The sequence below is a fragment of the Condylostylus longicornis genome, unplaced genomic scaffold, assembly GCF_029603195.1.
Source record: "Condylostylus longicornis isolate FDR11 unplaced genomic scaffold, ASM2960319v2 ptg000055l, whole genome shotgun sequence".
NCBI classification, from domain to species: domain Eukaryota; kingdom Metazoa; phylum Arthropoda; class Insecta; order Diptera; family Dolichopodidae; genus Condylostylus; species Condylostylus longicornis.
In genome coordinates, this window is record NW_026578024.1 from 14,715,935 (window position 1) to 14,734,012 (window position 18,078).

Consider the following 18,078-nt stretch of genomic DNA (forward strand, 5'->3'; position numbering starts at 1 on the left):
ACACATGTTTGTTTTTCCTAAATTTCACTCTTTTATAAACCAAAATCGAAATTTTCGCCTTTTTTATAACTAAAATATATTTGTGTAAGTTTGACAGATATTTTGATTTTTGACGTTTTTTAACCTATTTTATAAAATTTTTTCAACTTTAACTTTACCGTCTGGTTAATTTTTTTTTAAATGACATTTTTTTTCTTTGGGACAATTGACGTTACATTTATCTCTTTTTAAAAATTTTCCAAGTTTATGCCAGGCAGACATAGTATTTTGTTGCATTTTATTTCTTAATGACGAAAAATTTTGCGACGAAGTCTAAATTTGAAACAATTCAATTCTTATTATGTGTCAGTTGCGAAAATATCGATAACTAATTTCGAAGCTATCGATAGTGCAGGTTATTTATATATATCGGCCACCACTAAGTTCCTACAATCACCACATTTTTATTTTTCATCTTGTGAAATATTTTGTAAATAAATATGGAATATGTAAATTTTGGAGCAGGTATAAAAAATGAAGGAAATAACATTAGGCAAATGTGAGTCATAAAATAATTGCATTAATATTAGAATTAAGGTTTTATATAAATATATCGACATAAAATCTTAAATTTTTAGTCTTTGCTGTGAATGTGGGATTAAAATAGAGCCCAACTCAGCCAATATGTGTGTGACATGCATTCGTAATCATGTAGACATCACAGAAAATATCCCTAAATCAGCGGTATTGCAGTTTTGTCGTAATTGTGAAAGGTATTTGCAACCGCCAGATGATTGGGTGCAATGTGGTTTAGAATCACGCGAACTTTTGGCTATATGTGTCAAACGACTAAAAGGGCTTAAAGACGTGAAATTGGTCGACGCTGGTTTTATATGGACAGATCCTAACTCAAAACGTATTAAAGTTAAGTTGACAGTAAACGCTGAAGTTTTGAGCGGTACTACTTTACAACAGGTTTTTATTGTTGAATATACTGTTACAAATCATATGTGCAATGATTGTCACCGGAGCGAAGCAAAAGATTTTTGGAAATATCTTGTTCAAGTACGCCAACGTTCCGAGAATAAGAAAACTTTGTATTATTTGGAGCAATTGATATTAAAGAGAAAAGCACATGATAATACTTTAGGAATAAAATCACAGCATGGTGGAATAGATTTCTTTTATGCGAGCGAAGTTCATGCAAGGAAAATGGTCGAATTTCTTTCGAATGCTCTACCTGTTAAAGTAACAAACTCAAAAAGATTAATATCTCACGATATCAAAAGTAATATTCATAATTGCAAGCACACTATATCTGTTGAAATCCCACCTTTAAGTAAAGACAGCTTAGTTTGCTTAGATAAAACTCAACAAAGGCAGTTCGGGGGTATCTCTCCTTTGTGTTTAATTCATCGTGTAGCAAAAACTATTCACTTAATAGATCCATTGACCGCTCAGAGTAAGTAAGAATTATAGATTTTGTAATACTAAAATATTAGACTTATCATAGTTCTATAAAAACTACACTCAAGGAATACTGTAAAACTTTAAAATATATTTTAGTTGCTGAAGTTAGTGGTATCAACTATAATAGATCACCTTTCGAAGCTATATGTAATCCAAACCGTTTAACTGAGTACACCGTAATGGACATTGAAATAATTTTTGATAAAGATAGAAAATTTTTCCCAGGACAAGGAACTATTTCTAATAAGCATGTCTTATGTGATATATGGCTGGTTAAATCTTCCGAATTGGGAATCAATGATAATACTATTCATACAAAAACACATTTAGGTCATCTTTTAAAAGTTGGAGATAATGTATTTGGTTATAACCTAGAGGATGCAAACATAAATAATGATAAATTTGAAAAATTAAACAAGGATCAAATACCAGATGTTATTTTAGTTAAAAAAAGTTATGGAGATCGCGAAAGAAGAAACAAATCCAGAAATTGGAAATTAAAACATATCTCTAATGAGGAAGACAAACGAAAACAGTTAAGTTGACAAATAAGGGGTTTTAATTAAAGTTGCAATAATATTTTATTTCAGTGATTATGAAGAATTTCTGGAAGATCTGGAAGAGGATGCTGACATGCGACAGAATGTTAATATATATAAGGACAGGAAACAAATTCCAATAGATGAATTCGATCATCCTTCCGATAACATTCCACGAATTACTTTAGCGGAAATGTTAGATGATTTAAATTTGGATGACGACGAAATGGGGGATGATATTTAAAGTTTGAATACAATCAAACTTGAAATTTGAACATAATTAATTATGATCCACGCCGTTTCTTATTTATTTCTTAATTAATTTTATAACATGTTTATTGGGAAATAAATATTAAAACCAAATGTTTTTTAAAATATTGAAACGAGTATTTTATATTTTACATTTTTTTGTATTTTCTTAAATTTTTACATTTAAAAATATTTTTTAGAATATTTTCTTTTAATTTAAAAACTAAAAAATAATTTTTTAAACTACATTATAAAAATAACTTTTTATGCATTGAAACTAAAAAAAACATGAGAACACCAAGGATTTAGGAGTACATATAAAGAAATTTTAATATAAAATAAATAATTTTTTTCTTTTTTTAATTTTTAATATCTAAAAGGAAATTCCTAAGAAAAAATTCTTAGATTTTATTTAAATTTACAGAAAAATCATAATATATTACAAATTTATAATTTTTGTTTTCTTTTCCGTAACTATACCTTAAGACAAAAATTTATTTTAATTACAATTTTTAAATACAAAACTTTTAATTTGGGCTTCATTCATTATGAAATAAAACTGATATTTCTTATAAACTACAAAATTAAAGATTTTTATTAAACTATTAATTAACGAAAATTTAGTAATTTGCTAAATAATGGAATTATAGCAAATTATTAGCATATATTTTCAGAAATTTGCCTTCAATTTATATTTTTCGAAACTGTAAAATTATGATCCTTCATGGTCCTAAAAGAGCAAAATATAATGAAAAAAAATATTTTAATTGATAATTTTTAATTAAATAAAAATTAAATACATACCGTAGGATCACAATCTGCACAATGCCATGAATAACCGCGTCTTTTTGGGGTTTTCTTCACTGGTGGGTCCAAACAAGAAAAGTGATAGACTTTATAACATTCATCACATCTACAAAATAAAAATGTTATCAAATTTCAAAAATTATTTATGCTAAATTGAAAGTGGTAAACTTACTGTACACTATTCTGTATAGTACCAATTAACTGACAAGTAGTACAATTAAGGCTGCATGTCGATGTTAGCAATTGTGAACTGACACTAGTGTTACTAGTTGAAATATTTGAATTAGTTGACATTCTTGATTTTTTTGTTCTTTTTGGACTAGATGCTGTTTGTTTGGCTGGTATAGCTAACGATTTTGGAATATCTCTATTAATTGGTTTCGGTGTACGTTTAGTGGGTGAATTTCCTTCACAAAGGTCACCAAGACCTGTATTGTTAGCATTTAAATTTGCTGGTGTTCCTAGTGGTGTTGATGTTGTTGGCATATTTGGATTATTCAGTTTTGTTTCATTATCCTAAAATATTAAAAAATACGTTCATTTATATTTTTATTTATAGATATTTTTTTAATATTTTGTTCAAAATTTATTTGACATTCACATTATTTATTGTCGTTGCCATTTCTTCAACTGTTTCAACCGATGTAGGTCGTGATGATGCATCCGTTGGACGGACCATATCCGCCGAAACATAAAAAAATTGTGGCTCAGGAGCTGTCTCACCAGGCAATGGAAGAGTTTTAAACTATTTGGAATGTGTCATAGAAATACGATTTTAATTAGATTTTTGTTTTACTAATTATTTCTTCTTTATTAAATTTAATGAGATGTTTAAGTTAAAGAGAAAAAGAAAAGTAAATAAAATACGAACTAAAAGAAATTGTTATGGTAAATAATATGAAGTGAAAATGATTAAGAAGAACGTTGCGAATTAGAGCTAAATATAAAACAATTTCGACATTATATACAAAATATGCAAACTAATATATTGATGCCACAAAAAAATATCTAAGAAAAATATATAATCAAACTATTTAATGTTTGTGCCGTTTAAGTTAAAAAAAATATATAAAATAAATACCAAACACATATAAATTCAAATTAACAAACAAAATGAAATTCAAAATTCAAACTAAGGCAATGTAAATGAGAAAACAAAGATATTTTATGAACTCACTATGTGCATAAATTTAAACAAAAAAAAATATAAATCGACCATCCTTGGACAGTCATAAGAACCAAAATAGGATTAAAATATGTTCAAAACCAATGAATATAAAGCCATGCAAAGCAGCTCCACGTTTTAGTAATTTTTCTCTAAGTGTTAAAAAAATATTTTACAATAATACAAAAATTTAATTAAGTGCTAAAGGAAAAAAATAAAACTTCCTTGGAATGTATTGCTTCATCAAATCTACTCATAAACAAAAATATTCGAACAATGCAATAAAATTGAATAGAAAATTAAATTGGATTAAAAAAAAACTATCCAAAACCAAAATTTTCTAATTAGCTATATATACATATCACCACAATTCTTATGAAAAACTACAAAATTATGCTTCTAAATAAATAAAAATCATTTATTAAAGAAGAAACAATAAATTCAATCTCACCTTAATTTTGATTTTCGGTACAGATGACGTTGATGATGACAAATCTTTGGGGTTTTCGTTATCATGATTCTTCTTCTTCCGTTTTCGTTTATGTTCTTTGCTTGGTGATTTATCACTGTCCGAATAACACCTATTTTTATGTTTTTCTTTTCTTTTTTTACGATTTATTTTATGACTTATATTATCACTATTCTCCACGACATCATAACCTCCAACAGTGCCATCATTAATAATAACAACGTTACTCTGGTCATCATTTAACACGATATTTTCATTATTACTTATATTTAAATTTACATTACAATTTAATTTATTAGGGCTAATTTGTAAGGGATCAACATCTTCTTCGTTGTCTTTTTTACGTTTTGGAGTTCTAATCGGCTTAATAACGACATTTTCAGCCAATGGAGACTCATTATCTAAAGATAATGGATCAAAAATAGCTTTGATTGGAATTGAACCTGATGATGAAGGTCTAACTTTTGTAGTTGTTATTGTTAAAGATGATGTTGTCACTGGCGGAGGACTTTTAGAAATTCCTAAATGCTTTTTCGCCTTCTTTGCGGATATTTCTATTTTATTTTGCTGATTTGCTCCAATTGAGTTGTTACGTTTTTCTATAGATATGTCACCACTTTTTTCAGTAACTGAATAATTTACAATTTTTGAAGGGCTCTGACTTGAATCTTTTCGGTTACCAATGCTCGCCGTTTTCGTATTTGATTTCTTAGGGCTTTTTGGTGGAGTAGCTTCTTTAGGAGAACGTATTTGACCATTATATACTATCGGCTTCAAATCAATTTTCTCAGATTTTTTAATTGCTTTAGCTACTTCGCCCCCAGTTGCTATTGAAGCCATTTTGGGAGATAGAGGTTGTGTTATTGAGGAACGTCTATCGGTAGATTTTCTCTTTGTTGTTTGAATTGCTTGCGGCTTATCAATGTTATTTGTAATACTATCTTCTTCTAAGGAATTTAAACTTGAATTTCCATCGGCTGGTACAATTTTACCATCCTTACTAAATTTTGTACGCGATCGACGAGGACCTGGTGGTAGTTCCACTATGACGTCAGAATCATCTGACTTATCACATTCTGAACATTGCCATCCATAAAGTTTGGATTTTTTAGGATGCCGTGTTAATGGTGGATTTAAGCAACCTAAATGGTAATGTAAATGACACGTATCACATTTAGCTAATAAATGTTGATCATGACATCCCTTGCAAATTCCACAATTGTGCACTAATTGGTTTTTATTCTGAATTTGCGTACTGAGAACTCGATTGGTATCATTTCTCTTGTCGCCAGGTAAATTGTTCAAGGGAAAGCCTACACCCATTTTGCGAGCAGCTGCTGTTGGGACAGTCATTGTTCTGGGAATTGCAACAGCCGTTGTAGTAATATGAGGAATCTGAGTTGAATTTCCACACTGCAGAGGTTGCTGAATTGGACGTCCAATATTATCAATTGATTGTAGTTGTTTGTTTGGACATAAAAGGGATATTTGCTTGTGCATTTCTTCTATAATACTTTTTAATTTAACGTTTGATTCCAAAAGTTCAGCATTAATTTTTATTTTTTTATCATATTCTTCCCTAAAATGAGCTTGATCTATTAACAATTTTTTATTGTCATCAACGTTTTTCTCTAAAGTCAACTTTAGTTCTTTCGTTCGACTAATTCGATCCAAATAATAGGCAACGAATTCCACACTAAATGCAGGTGGAACGTGCCATTTTTTACGTACGTCAGTTATCGCAGCCACCTAAAATTCATTGCATAAATTTTGTGACAAAAAATTATAAATTGGAATATAACCTGTGCTTCTTGAAATTCTAAAAGCTCGGTGTCGATTCCCATAACTGCTGCTTTTGCATGCAAACGACGAACTGCCGTAGCACTGGTTGTTAATAATCTAGGAATTTTTTGGGTTGGAACTAAAAGAAAATCAATTCAGAAAAATTTTAGTGTGCAAAATTTCGAAAAAATATGTGTAACATAGCATACCCCATGGATCATTTTTTGTTTCTTTGTGACCTTTATATTTATTTTGATGTTTAACTAATTTTCTTTGAATTCTTATCTGCTCTGGTGTCTGCTTTTCATTACTATGTTCTTCTTTCTCATACCTTATTTGCTGCATTCTTAATTTCATTAAGTTGTAATTTCTTTTCCTATGTTTAATCATAGTTTTGTCGGAGTGAACCTTGCAATGGGCGTAAAATGGATCAGCGTGATCTGCTTCATCAGAATGTGGTTCTGACAAAAAACCAGCCGCTTGAGCACTGTGAAATAAGAAATTGAAACTTAGAAACAAAATTTCAAAAGAAAATTTACCATGTCACATGAAAAAATGTTTTACACATCCCTGCATCACAGCCAATGCAAACTCCAGTTCTGGCATACCGATCGTCTTCGCATAAAGTACACTGCTTTGCTCCCCATTTACTATACTGCATTTCAAATAATGTTACTGAAGATAAATGGTCTACTTCACCAAATGCAACTCCTGGAACATAGAGTGCGCATATTAAATGAACCCAACGCCCGACTTCTGTTTCCTTAAAAATGCCACCTTTCCCAGGGCATAACTCACAACTTGGCTCTATAACACCAGCTTTACATGCCTCGCAAAACCAGGGCTCAGTTGAACATGAAGAATTTGTTGAAGATATCGATGCTGTATCACTAATTCCGTAACAACCTTCATGTACAGAAACTCCACAACCATCACATTCGACAATTTCATTAGAATCATCGGATCGATCACCAAGGCATGCGCAACATATTAAATTTTTCGAAAGCTAAAAGTGATCAAATTTAAAATAAATCCTAAAATAAAATATCACGAAAATATTATTTCTTACGTCAATCTTTAAATTAGAAACCGTATTTTCTCCAGCCAATGTTTTGGAAATTATATCTTTAACATTCGAATTCTCTTCCATTTTTGTTGAAGTCAATCCTATTTTTTCTATCGCCTTTGCTGTTTCTTTATTACTATCGCTGTCATCTGAATCCGTATCATTTTCCTCATCATCGTCATCATCATCATCCATGTCGCCATCACTATCATTTGAATTGACTGAAAAATCATCATCGCTATCGTCGTCATGATCCTCAATACGAAAATCACTATCAGATGAGCTTTCTCCTAAATCAAAATCCAGTAATGTTTGTGTTGTCATTTTCGGCAATCTAGCCTTGTTTTTTGAATTTTTGTTCACTAAAACAAAAGTGAAAACATTGTTGATCATTAAAATATGCAATTGTTTTTTAAAAATATTAGCAAATTTTTGGTTGAGACAATTTCGCCGGTGTTTGACGGCTCCCATAAAATTCGCTTACAAACATTTATAACCCCTTTCTGAATAAGGAAAAAACCACGATGAAATACTTAAAGTTTTATACTTACATGGGGCCATACTGATAATACTTCCTATTTAAATTATTGATTTTAAACTTGTAGGAAATTTTTATAATTTATTTAAATCATTTTAAGTAAAAAATATCAATTTATTTGATATTAGAAAGCTTGAATGAAATTTCTCGCAACTTTTATTCTTCGCCGCAGATGCTGTAAGAGAAGTGGTATATTTTAAGAGGGGTTTTGAGTTTTCCTAAATGTCAGGGATGTGTTTGTTTATACTGACATATCTTTGTGAATACTTCAAGTTTACGCCAATTATAGATTTATTGCGTGTTCATACAAAAACAAACCGTTCTACTCTGCAATTGGTTGTTCCTTATAATTTGACATTAGCTTTATATATTTTTTTGTTATCGTATAAATAAATGTGATCGTACTTTCATATGACCTGTTTATTATATATAAAGAAGAAAATTCATGAAAATAAGCTTGCTAATTCATGAGTAAGCTTGATGTTGATGTTTATTACTGAACATAACTGCTTAAATTGTGCATTATAACTGCATGTAATATAGTTGCATAATGAAAAACATGAAAATTCTTAATTATTTTTAATGTATATAAAACATTAATATCTGACTTCAACAGAACAGTGTAAATATGATTATGACGTTGACATTACATTTTTTGGATTAGTGATGTGTTCCAATATTTGAGAAACTGAAACTACTAAAGTTCATAATCCTATTTTTTGAGTTAAAAAATAAATTTTACTTTTGACTGAAAGCTGAAGCAAAAATATACGCATATATTTGATACATTTTCAGCAGTTTTTTTCTAAATAAAAAGAAATTTAATACGTTACGTCTTCGTTAATATTCTTAATTGCGTAAAAATACTGTTTGCTTAGTGGAAACCTACCATATTAAATTTACTCTAAAGCAACCTAAATTCGAATTTCCTATTCAAGCGTGCTGTGTTTGAAATAAACAATTAATGGCATTGTTTACGTTTTATATTTCAAACATTAATATTTTTATATCACCGGGTATGCCGCGCTAAAAAAAATTCGGTAATTGCATGTACTGCATACTCCGATCATTAGCTCTACTAATTCGCATTCATTTTTTCATATAGAGAAAATTGTTTTTTTCGTGTATAACTTCCCTCAACGTATCTTATCTAATCCTTTTTTGTCTGAGTTTTTAACAGATATTGAAATATTGAACATTCATAAACATCGCCTAAGAGTTTATCAAAGTTAATTGAAATAAATTTTAATATAACGAAAGCTAACAGTAAAATTTGCAGATAGTGTTTACTAAATTATTAAGTAAATATTACTACTTTGATAAACACCTTGTGAAAGTATAAAAAAATATTATTTGCTCTACATTTTAGTGTTCATTTTATGCACTTTAGCAAAAATATATTTAGAAACTACATGCTTTTTAAAAAGGAGAATGTTCTTGAATAAAATTTGACAAATTCCTTGCTTTATTAAATAATAATTTAATAATTTACCTTAGTTTCATTCTATTTTCAAATTAAATAATATTTCAAAACATCACCTCATGTATTTTTCAAATATTCCAATAGATGCTTTAAAAGAAATTGCTAGTGTCATTGAGAACGATATTGTGAATTACATATCTCCAGTCAAAATATTCTTCAAAACAGAATCTAAATAGCCACAATTATGACATTTAAAATGACGTAATAATTTCGCTTTTAGTTTTTGATTTCATTTTTTTTTTTGGAGAGAAGGTTGGAAATAAATTTTTAAAATTTGCGTATTGCTTAAAAAAATAAAGAAATTGGGTCTTAAATTTAGGAAAGGTATGGCTTATTTATAATAATATAATTTGTACATATATTTTCTAGAAAGTATTGAATGTATATAAATTGAAAGTTTATTAAGGTGTGGACCTGTGGACATTCTAATCGTTATTTGGTTTCCCTATTAAGCTATTGTTTCTTTTTTTTGTTAAATTATAAGGTGTCTGGTTTGAAGAATTCTTTAAGAAAAAAGAATGGCACCAATAACGGAGTAAGCATTAGTATATCAGTTATTAAAATTTAAATTTGTATTTTAATATCATGCAATATATATGTACATTTCCATATATGCGTGGGTTTGTTTTCTGTCACTATTATTCATTAATATACCTACGACGTGAGAAATAGCTTTTCTAGGAAATTTTTGTTTTGCTCTAGCTTATTTCATCTTAAAGTGAACTTTGCTTTGGTTTTAAGCTTCAAATCCTTTAACATCCATTTACTACATATATCCATTATTTACAATAATCTAATATTTTTCACTTTATGCTTGTAGTTTTTTCCTGTTAATGTAATATATTTTGTTTGCATTTTTTTAGTGTTGAAGATATTGCGAAAATGTCTCTAGGGAATATGCGGTGCACTCGATGCGCTGATGGTTTTGAAGCCAACGAAAAAATTGTTAATTCTAACGGAGAACTTTGGCATACCCAATGTTTTGTGTAAACTTTTATTAAATTACCAATATTACTTTTAAAACTTTTGTTTACAAAAAAATAGGTGCGCGCAATGTTTTCGACCGTTTCAAGATGGTATTTTTTATGAGTTTGAAGGTAGGAAATACTGTGAAAGGGACTTTCATGTACTTTTTGCACCGTGCTGCAATAAATGCGGAGAATTTGTTATTGGGAGAGTCATCAAAGCAATGGCAGCTAACTGGCATCCACATTGTTTCCGTTGTCAAATGTGTGGAAAAGAATTGGCTGATGCTGGATTTATCAGAAATCAGGTTCGTTACCGCATTAGTTATTTTTTTTATATTAAAAAATACATTAAACTGGATTTATTTTTAATATGCATATAGAATCGCGCACTTTGCCATGAATGCAACGCCGCAGTAAAAGCTGTTGGAACAGGAAAATATGTTTGTCAAAAATGCCAGTAAGAACTCATTTTCTCTTAGAGAAAAACAAAGTTTATTTGATAAAACAAATTTTTTAGTGGTTTGATCGATGATGAACCATTAAGATTTCGAGGAGAGGTTTATCATGGTTATCATTTTAATTGTGCTAATTGTGCAGTAGAGTTAGATTCAACTGCCCGGGAAGTCAAGAGTCGACCGGGATTTGCAGCTAACGATATGGTATAAATATAGAAACTTTTTTTATAACTTTCAATTTAAATTGAATTTATAAAAATTTTAGAATGAATTATATTGTTTGAGATGTCATGATAAAATGGGAATACCAATTTGTGGTGCGTGTCGCCGTCCTATTGAAGAACGCGTGGTTACTGCACTTGGAAAACATTGGCATGTAGAGCATTTTGTATGTGCAAAATGTGAGAAACCGTTTCTGGGTCATCGCCACTATGAAAAACGTGGCCTGGCCTATTGTGAAACACATTATCATCAACTATTCGGCAATCTTTGTTTTGTATGCAATCAAGTTATAGCGGGAGATGGTAAAATATATTAATCTATTATTCTTTTCTTTACGTATTTAAAATATTTTTCAAATAGTATTTACTGCTTTAAACAAAGCATGGTGCGTTCATCATTTTGCCTGTTCTGTTTGCGATACAAAGATGAATCAAAAATCCAAATTTTACGAATATGATGAGAAACCAGTTTGCAAAAAATGTTACGAGAAATTTCCGAGTGAACTAAGACGTCGTCTACGTGTAGCTCATGAAAACACAATGAAAAAGAATCCAGTTTAATTAGAAACATGTATTTTTTTTTAAAATACTTGCAGATAAAATAAAATGTGCCTCAGATATTAATTAAATTTAATATCTATTAAATAAATTTATAATTATAGCCAATAGTTTATACTACTAACTTCAATATTAAATGACTATATTTTTTTTTTTAAATAAACTTCCTTTTAAGTGCCTTGTTGAATATACATAAGTAAAAAGAAAGTTGCCTTACATAAATTAGCACATTTTATAATGTATTTCACTCGAAAAAATAATTTTTATGTAATATTCGTTATAAGTTTTACTAAATTAAAAAAAAATAGCAAAATTAATTTACGCTTAATTTTTTTCAGTGTGCGTATATTTTATGTCAATTACTGTTTTTAATTATAAGTTTCATGTTGCAGCTAATCAATATTAAATATTTTTTATTAGGTAAAAATTTTGTATTAATTTTTTAACAAACTGCCGACATAGCGAAAGTATATATTTAGAATTTTATTGAAAATTTTATGAAAAATAAATCAATTTTTAAATTAACCACATGAAATTGTTTTATTTTTGTCAATTACGAGACCAGATACCAGAATATTTCGTTCAATGTTACAATTTATTTATGTAGGTATGTGTATAATTTGTTTGTCTTCATTTGTAACACCTTTGTACATATTACTGACCACATGACTTCATTTTAATAAAACTATTGGAGTTACGAATTCAAAATAACTTGAATGAAATTAAGCTAATGCTATTTATTTAAAATTATAATACAACAAATTACATAGTATTTCTATATACACATTTTCTCAATTAGGTGAGTTCATTTAAAGTTCTTTGATAACATCTTATCAAAAAATTTCATGAGAAAACTGATAAAATTTTACACATTTTTTATACATATTTTCATACCATATTAAAAAACTATTCACAATTATTTAAATATTTGCCTTACTTTATATTTTGTTAAGTTATTTTTCTTTCAAAATTTTATTTAACGCGCTCAAGTTATAGGTAATTTTTGAAATATGAACTGAAAACGAATAACAAAATAATTTAAAAAAAAAGGTTTACTAATATGTATTATGATACAATTGATGATTCATAATTTTTGGAATTTTAATATTTTATTTGTGTTTAGTTGTCTTTTTTCATTCTAGTAGATGTCATGCGATAAATGATTGAATCTCTGCCTGGATCCATTGTGCCAATTACATAAGAAATTGCTAGTAATGCAAAAACAAATACAACCATAAACCATAGAATAATATTGAAAATCACTGGGTAATCCTCTTTATAATATTCAGCAAGGTTTAACTCCTAAAACAAAATTGTTCATTATTATTTGAATTACAAATTTTATATTTATAATAGTTTAACCTTTTTGAAATCATTGGCTTTTTGTGTTTGACGTTTCTGTCTGGAAGAAACTTCTGCGCTATCATCAGTTGTTACTGTAAACAACAATTGTCCCCCATAAGCTTTATTAGATTTTTCACTAAAATCTTCAACAGTTTTGGAAATAAGTTTCAATGCTTCAGCAACGGCTGGTGACTTAGGTCCGTGTGCTTCAATTATTGACTTTAAGGACAAACGAATATTAATAAGCGTTGGTTTATTTTGTATGTCTGATAATTTATTTGACAAAGCTTTAATAGCAGCAATTTGTTGCAAAAATAATTTATCTTCCGGATAAGTTTCTGGTTTTAAATTTCCTACGTACTTTGCAGTTGTGGGTATTTGTAAATTTCCTAAGACATCCGTATATGTAAGGAGCTGAAATTTTTGTATTCTTATATAAAAGCTTATCAAAATAATTTCAACAACTTACAGAATCTAATCCCCTATTTAAATCTACGTTTATTGTTGGAGAGTTCAAGGCTTCAACCGTCGATGATATTGTATTCAGTGAGTCTATAGAATCTCCCCCCGTCAACGGAAAAGTTTTTGCTTTTTGACTTAAATTGATTCCCTTAACTCCTTCAACCATAACATTTATTACACCTTTTGGAAATTCAAACGGATTATCAATAAAGAGACCGCTCCATTTCGTGTCTGCATCTATATAGAGACCTAAAGAAGCGCCTAAAACATCTCCTATATAATTTGAGTCCAGACGATCATTTCCTTTAAAAAGTAGTGAATTTGGATGTTCTAATACAGAAAAAGTTCCAGCTGCTTGAACTACAGGAAAATAAGTTGTAATACAAAATTATAAAATTGTATTGATTTTATTTTCAATTTTGGTATACATACTAGACGTTGATATTTTCTCTAAGTTATCACTGCGAAATATAAAATTATTAAAAGATTTGTTTTATTCTTACCTGTTAATAACAGAAATGGAAAAATTACAAGATATTTCAACATTTTATTTTTATTAAAATTTAAATAATTTTCGCAGAAACTATTTGATCATATGACTTTTCGACTATAGCAAGTGATGAGATCTGTCAACTTATGTACAATAGTTTGTTGGTTTGATCTACTACATTATAAATGCGTTTTGACAGCAAAATGACAGTCCTTGATATTGCCAGTTGAAATAAAAAATCTTACGAATATAGTTTTAGTTCATTCGAATTGGTCTCTCAACACGTCGAAAACACAAGTTTTCAGCGCGTCGAACTTTTAGTGGACTATTTAATCAACTTTTTTTGATCCATTTCAATTATTTGAAGGATTGAAACTTAGTTGAAAAAATATTAAAAAATTTTAAATTTTTGTGGGTGTAATTTTGTATGTTGTGTAAAACATCATATCTGTAGTTTTGAAAAAAATGAAATAATGTTGTGGTGTGGGTGGCAACTTTGATCAACGCGCTTTTCAACGTTTTAAAGGACCAAGTTGAATAGTAGATGACAGCAAATTAATCTATTAGAAGCAAATTCATTGACTAGAAAAAATGAATAAAAATCGCGCATCCCTATTGGTTCCACATACGATTTGTAAATTGTAATACACTTGTGGTTCTTATATTTTGACAATAGAGCAATATGTTTTTTCTCTACAATTTGAATTGAACTTTTCTCAATCCAATAGCTAGTTGGTTGGTTGGATTGTTCTTTTTTTGAAACATAACCTTAATAGAATACAGAAAAATAAAATATACCACCAAGTTTTGAGTTCATTAAAAGCCAGAAAATTTTGGATCAAAACTAATTTGATGGGCAAAAACAACAGCAAATGAAATTAATTTGTTTTTACCATAAAAGTAAAAATTTTGTTAGTGAAGTCATTCAAATTCCTTTTAGAAATAAGGAAAAGTTATTGGAGTGTTATAAAGGAACTTTAATAATGTCAGATAGAATAATGGAAACATCTCAATTTATAAATGGGATAGCAATTCTCTTATCTTTTTATGTAGGATATAAATATGGTTTGAAATTCAAAGATAAAGTGGACACAGAAGGAAGAAAATTTTTAAAGGTTTGTGGTAAAAATTTGTATTTATAACATACTAATAAATATAATTTACAGTTTCGACCAGACAATAGGAACTATAAAATGCTTTTAATTGTAAGAAATGATCTAAAAATGGGCAAAGGTAAAGTAACATGAATGTAGAAAATATTGATATTTCAATTTCTTATTTGGTAAAACGTATACTTAGATACATAAACATGTATACATATACATATATGCACTTTTATGTCGAATATGTGGATTTATAATTTACTGATTAAGTCATAAATTCCTTAATGTACATATTTTTATTCATTTACATTTTATGATAAAATAGAAATGTTATTTAAATGAAGTCTAATATTAAATTACTAAACTTTTATTGATATTTCAAATATTTTTGTGTAAAATTAAATTGCAAATAAATATCTCATTAATTTGTCTACAATTGTAGGTAAGATTGCTGCTCAGTGTGGTCATGCTGCAGTGGATGCATATCAAAAAGCAAAAAGACGGATTCCGGATATTGTTAATCAATGGGAATGCACGGGTTGTGCAAAAGTAGCGCTTAAAGTAGAGAGCGAAAAGGAATTAATGGATATCAAAAAAGCTGCTGAAAGTAGAAATTTCATAACAAGTTTGATTCGAGATGCAGGACGCACTCAAATTGAACCAAACACAAAAACAGTTTTAGCTGTAGGTCCAGATATAGCCGATGAATTAGACAAAGTGACTGGACATTTGCGTCTTTTATAATTTTTTGGAAATTTAATATTTAAAGTTAAAATAAATTATTCAATTTTGCATTTAGATAACTTTGATTTAAATAGTAGATAGGTAAATTATTTCCAACCTTAAGATCAGTAATGGTGTTATGAGAATTCGTAGCTAATTGATTGCTTTAACTAGGAACATACCAAAATAAATGGTTGTATTTTTTGATATAATAAAAATATTAAGAACCGGACCAAGCTTCTGAAAAGGGATAATGAAAATTATAAAAATGTATTGGCAATTCTGCACATAAATTGCTTTTTTTTGGATATTTTTATTTCAATCTTTGTAAAGACCAATATTATGTATCTAGGTAGGTACCTATATACTTACATGAACTCAGAAATTTAATCTATAGTGTGATTTCTGTTTATCTCTGGTGTGTTTGGTGTGATCCAGTTTGTTTTTGAAATCCATTTTATTAACTCTAACGGATTTTTAAACACACAGGTATATTTTAGGAGATATTTTTCAAAAAAAAATTTTGCATTGTCAAAATAATACTTAATCTTTGATTCCATTTAATGTCTTTGGCGTTAGTTTTATATTTGACTTCCAGAAATGCGTGAAATTGCAAACCTATGTTATCTTTCTGCAAAGCTGTTGTTTAATGTAATGTAAAATTACGGGTTAATTGTTAGCAGAATTTCGTCATATGAATAGGAGGTATTTGCAGTATCCCCATATTAAAGTAAACATGCATTTCTACTTCTATTATTTCTTTGATTTCAATTTCAAGAATTTTATTTTCATAACAATATGTTATTTTCATAACATTTTTACATTCACAAAAATTATATTAGATATAATATCTAAGATCTTCGATTTCTAGGGTTTAAACTACAAGCAAAATAAAATATATAGACGGGGGAAAGGATTTATCGACAATTTCTGAATAGATTTCTTAAAGTAAGAAAAAAAAAACAACTTCCTAGACGTATGCAATTTTTTTTATTAATTAATAATGCAATGATTATTGTATGTTGGCACATATCATACATGGCTTGTATCAATCATACAAATCAGGAAATTTTTTAATATGCATGATTTTCTTGAATAACCTAATAATTGGACAATAAATCCAATTAAATTTTTTAAATTAATTTTTTCCCAAAAAAAACGAAGAGGAACCATAACATTTAATATTTTTTATTTTACAACCACTTGTACACTATTGTCAATTATATTGTGGAATGTAAGCATTATGGTAAAAATACCCAAATATGATTTTTCTAATTTTTATATTATTCGCTTGAAGTTTTCGATTTATTATAATTATTAAACTTTTGTAATTGACATTGTAGCACTATTATGGCAATAAATATCTATATATTGTTTTTGTATAATAGTATTATAATTCGAAAAATTTATGTTTATCGTTCCATACATTTAAAAATCATTTTTAAAATTTTAGTTTTCTGGTCTTGTATAGTTTTTATTTTTGAAACATTTTCTTCTTTATTTCTTGTATCTATATAAATTCTTTGTTTTGAAATCAAAATGAATAATCTTTCACCTCTTAACAATCTTATTGTTATAAATTTTAATATATTTTTTTAAAAAGAAAATTCAAATGCATTATAAAATTTATTTTTCTTTCAAAATGCTTATATTATAAATTTAAAATGATAAACTTCGGTATAAAATTTCGAAAATTTCTTAGGGGTATTTGTCTCTACTCTCGCATTAGCAATGTGAATTACTGTCAATGTTTAATTCAAGTAAGAAAATGGTGATCATCATATGGAATATGAAGGAAATCTAATTAAAGAGGCATTTTAATGGAAAAACGTAATGGCGGTAAAAATCTGTGGCTAGATTATAAAAGTGGTCTTGCTATAAAAATGAAAATACGTTTTTAATACTTTAAATATTGGAAATTCTTATGTGTACAAAAGAATTTTGATTAGGAGACAAATAAATTATCTACATATACCAAATTTCGAATGACGAATGTAGAAAAGCACATTTATCTTAAAGTTGTTGAAAATTACAATAAATTTTCTTTTGTATAAAATTTGAAAATATACTTATGCTTCAATAAATATGCATGAAATAAAGAAATAAAAGGAATCTGTGCAAATGAAAAAATTTGAAAAAGGATAAAAGGAAAAGAAAAAGAACTCATATGCACTTATCTACATATACTTATAAGAAATTTGCTTGCT

The 18,078-nt window shown here is 28.2% G+C and overlaps 5 protein-coding genes across 9 annotated transcripts; 3 read left to right on the forward strand and 2 right to left on the reverse strand.

Moving 5' to 3' along the window:
- Positions 1 to 284: 284 nt before the first annotated feature.
- LOC129611867 (60S ribosomal export protein NMD3) lies at positions 285 to 2,371 on the forward strand. The gene is made up of 4 exons (XM_055525271.1): positions 285 to 538; positions 618 to 1,441; positions 1,546 to 1,984; positions 2,040 to 2,371. Exons 1-4 carry the CDS (start codon positions 480 to 482, stop codon positions 2,230 to 2,232), a joined length of 1,515 nt encoding a protein of 504 aa, XP_055381246.1. The 5' UTR covers positions 285 to 479; the 3' UTR covers positions 2,233 to 2,371.
- A 346-nt stretch (positions 2,372 to 2,717) lies between these two features.
- LOC129611865 (PHD finger protein 14) lies at positions 2,718 to 8,223 on the reverse strand. 2 transcript variants are annotated; one of them, XM_055525269.1, is made up of 10 exons: positions 8,078 to 8,223; positions 7,530 to 7,888; positions 7,000 to 7,466; positions 6,670 to 6,947; positions 6,481 to 6,599; positions 4,661 to 6,427; positions 3,646 to 3,789; positions 3,217 to 3,560; positions 3,042 to 3,150; positions 2,720 to 2,967 (listed from the first exon to the last, which is right to left on the reverse strand). In XM_055525269.1, the coding sequence occupies exons 1-10, from the start codon at positions 8,085 to 8,087 to the stop codon at positions 2,950 to 2,952; spliced, it is 3,615 nt and encodes a 1,204-aa protein (XP_055381244.1). In that variant the 5' UTR covers positions 8,088 to 8,223; the 3' UTR covers positions 2,720 to 2,949. The 2 variants fall into 2 exon arrangements, with proteins under 2 accessions (XP_055381245.1, XP_055381244.1); XM_055525270.1 differs by lacking the exon at positions 3,646 to 3,789 and having other exon boundaries at positions 2,718 to 2,967.
- A 1,513-nt stretch (positions 8,224 to 9,736) lies between these two features.
- Positions 9,737 to 12,270, forward strand: LOC129611710 (LIM and senescent cell antigen-like-containing domain protein 1). Of its 4 annotated transcripts, none has more exons than XM_055524989.1 (8): positions 9,737 to 9,871; positions 9,945 to 10,082; positions 10,411 to 10,533; positions 10,592 to 10,820; positions 10,896 to 10,972; positions 11,033 to 11,174; positions 11,236 to 11,494; positions 11,553 to 12,269. In XM_055524989.1, exons 2-8 carry the CDS (start codon positions 10,066 to 10,068, stop codon positions 11,750 to 11,752), a joined length of 1,047 nt encoding a protein of 348 aa, XP_055380964.1. In that variant the 5' UTR covers positions 9,737 to 9,871; positions 9,945 to 10,065; the 3' UTR covers positions 11,753 to 12,269. The 4 variants fall into 4 exon arrangements, with proteins under 4 accessions (XP_055380964.1, XP_055380967.1, XP_055380965.1 ...); XM_055524990.1 differs by having other exon boundaries at positions 9,740 to 9,871; positions 9,954 to 10,082; XM_055524991.1 differs by having other exon boundaries at positions 9,809 to 9,871; positions 10,032 to 10,082; positions 11,553 to 12,270.
- A 196-nt stretch (positions 12,271 to 12,466) lies between these two features.
- LOC129611711 (ATPase H(+)-transporting accessory protein 2) lies at positions 12,467 to 14,189 on the reverse strand. Its single transcript, XM_055524993.1, has 4 exons — positions 14,059 to 14,189; positions 13,563 to 13,915; positions 13,112 to 13,507; positions 12,467 to 13,051 (listed from the first exon to the last, which is right to left on the reverse strand). The coding sequence occupies exons 1-4, from the start codon at positions 14,099 to 14,101 to the stop codon at positions 12,869 to 12,871; spliced, it is 975 nt and encodes a 324-aa protein (XP_055380968.1). The 5' UTR covers positions 14,102 to 14,189; the 3' UTR covers positions 12,467 to 12,868.
- Positions 14,190 to 14,750: 561 nt separating this feature from the next.
- LOC129611973 (probable peptidyl-tRNA hydrolase 2) lies at positions 14,751 to 15,951 on the forward strand. Its single transcript, XM_055525404.1, has 3 exons — positions 14,751 to 15,160; positions 15,212 to 15,278; positions 15,591 to 15,951. The coding sequence occupies exons 1-3, from the start codon at positions 14,918 to 14,920 to the stop codon at positions 15,890 to 15,892; spliced, it is 612 nt and encodes a 203-aa protein (XP_055381379.1). The 5' UTR covers positions 14,751 to 14,917; the 3' UTR covers positions 15,893 to 15,951.
- The last annotated feature ends 2,127 nt before the right edge of the window (positions 15,952 to 18,078 follow it).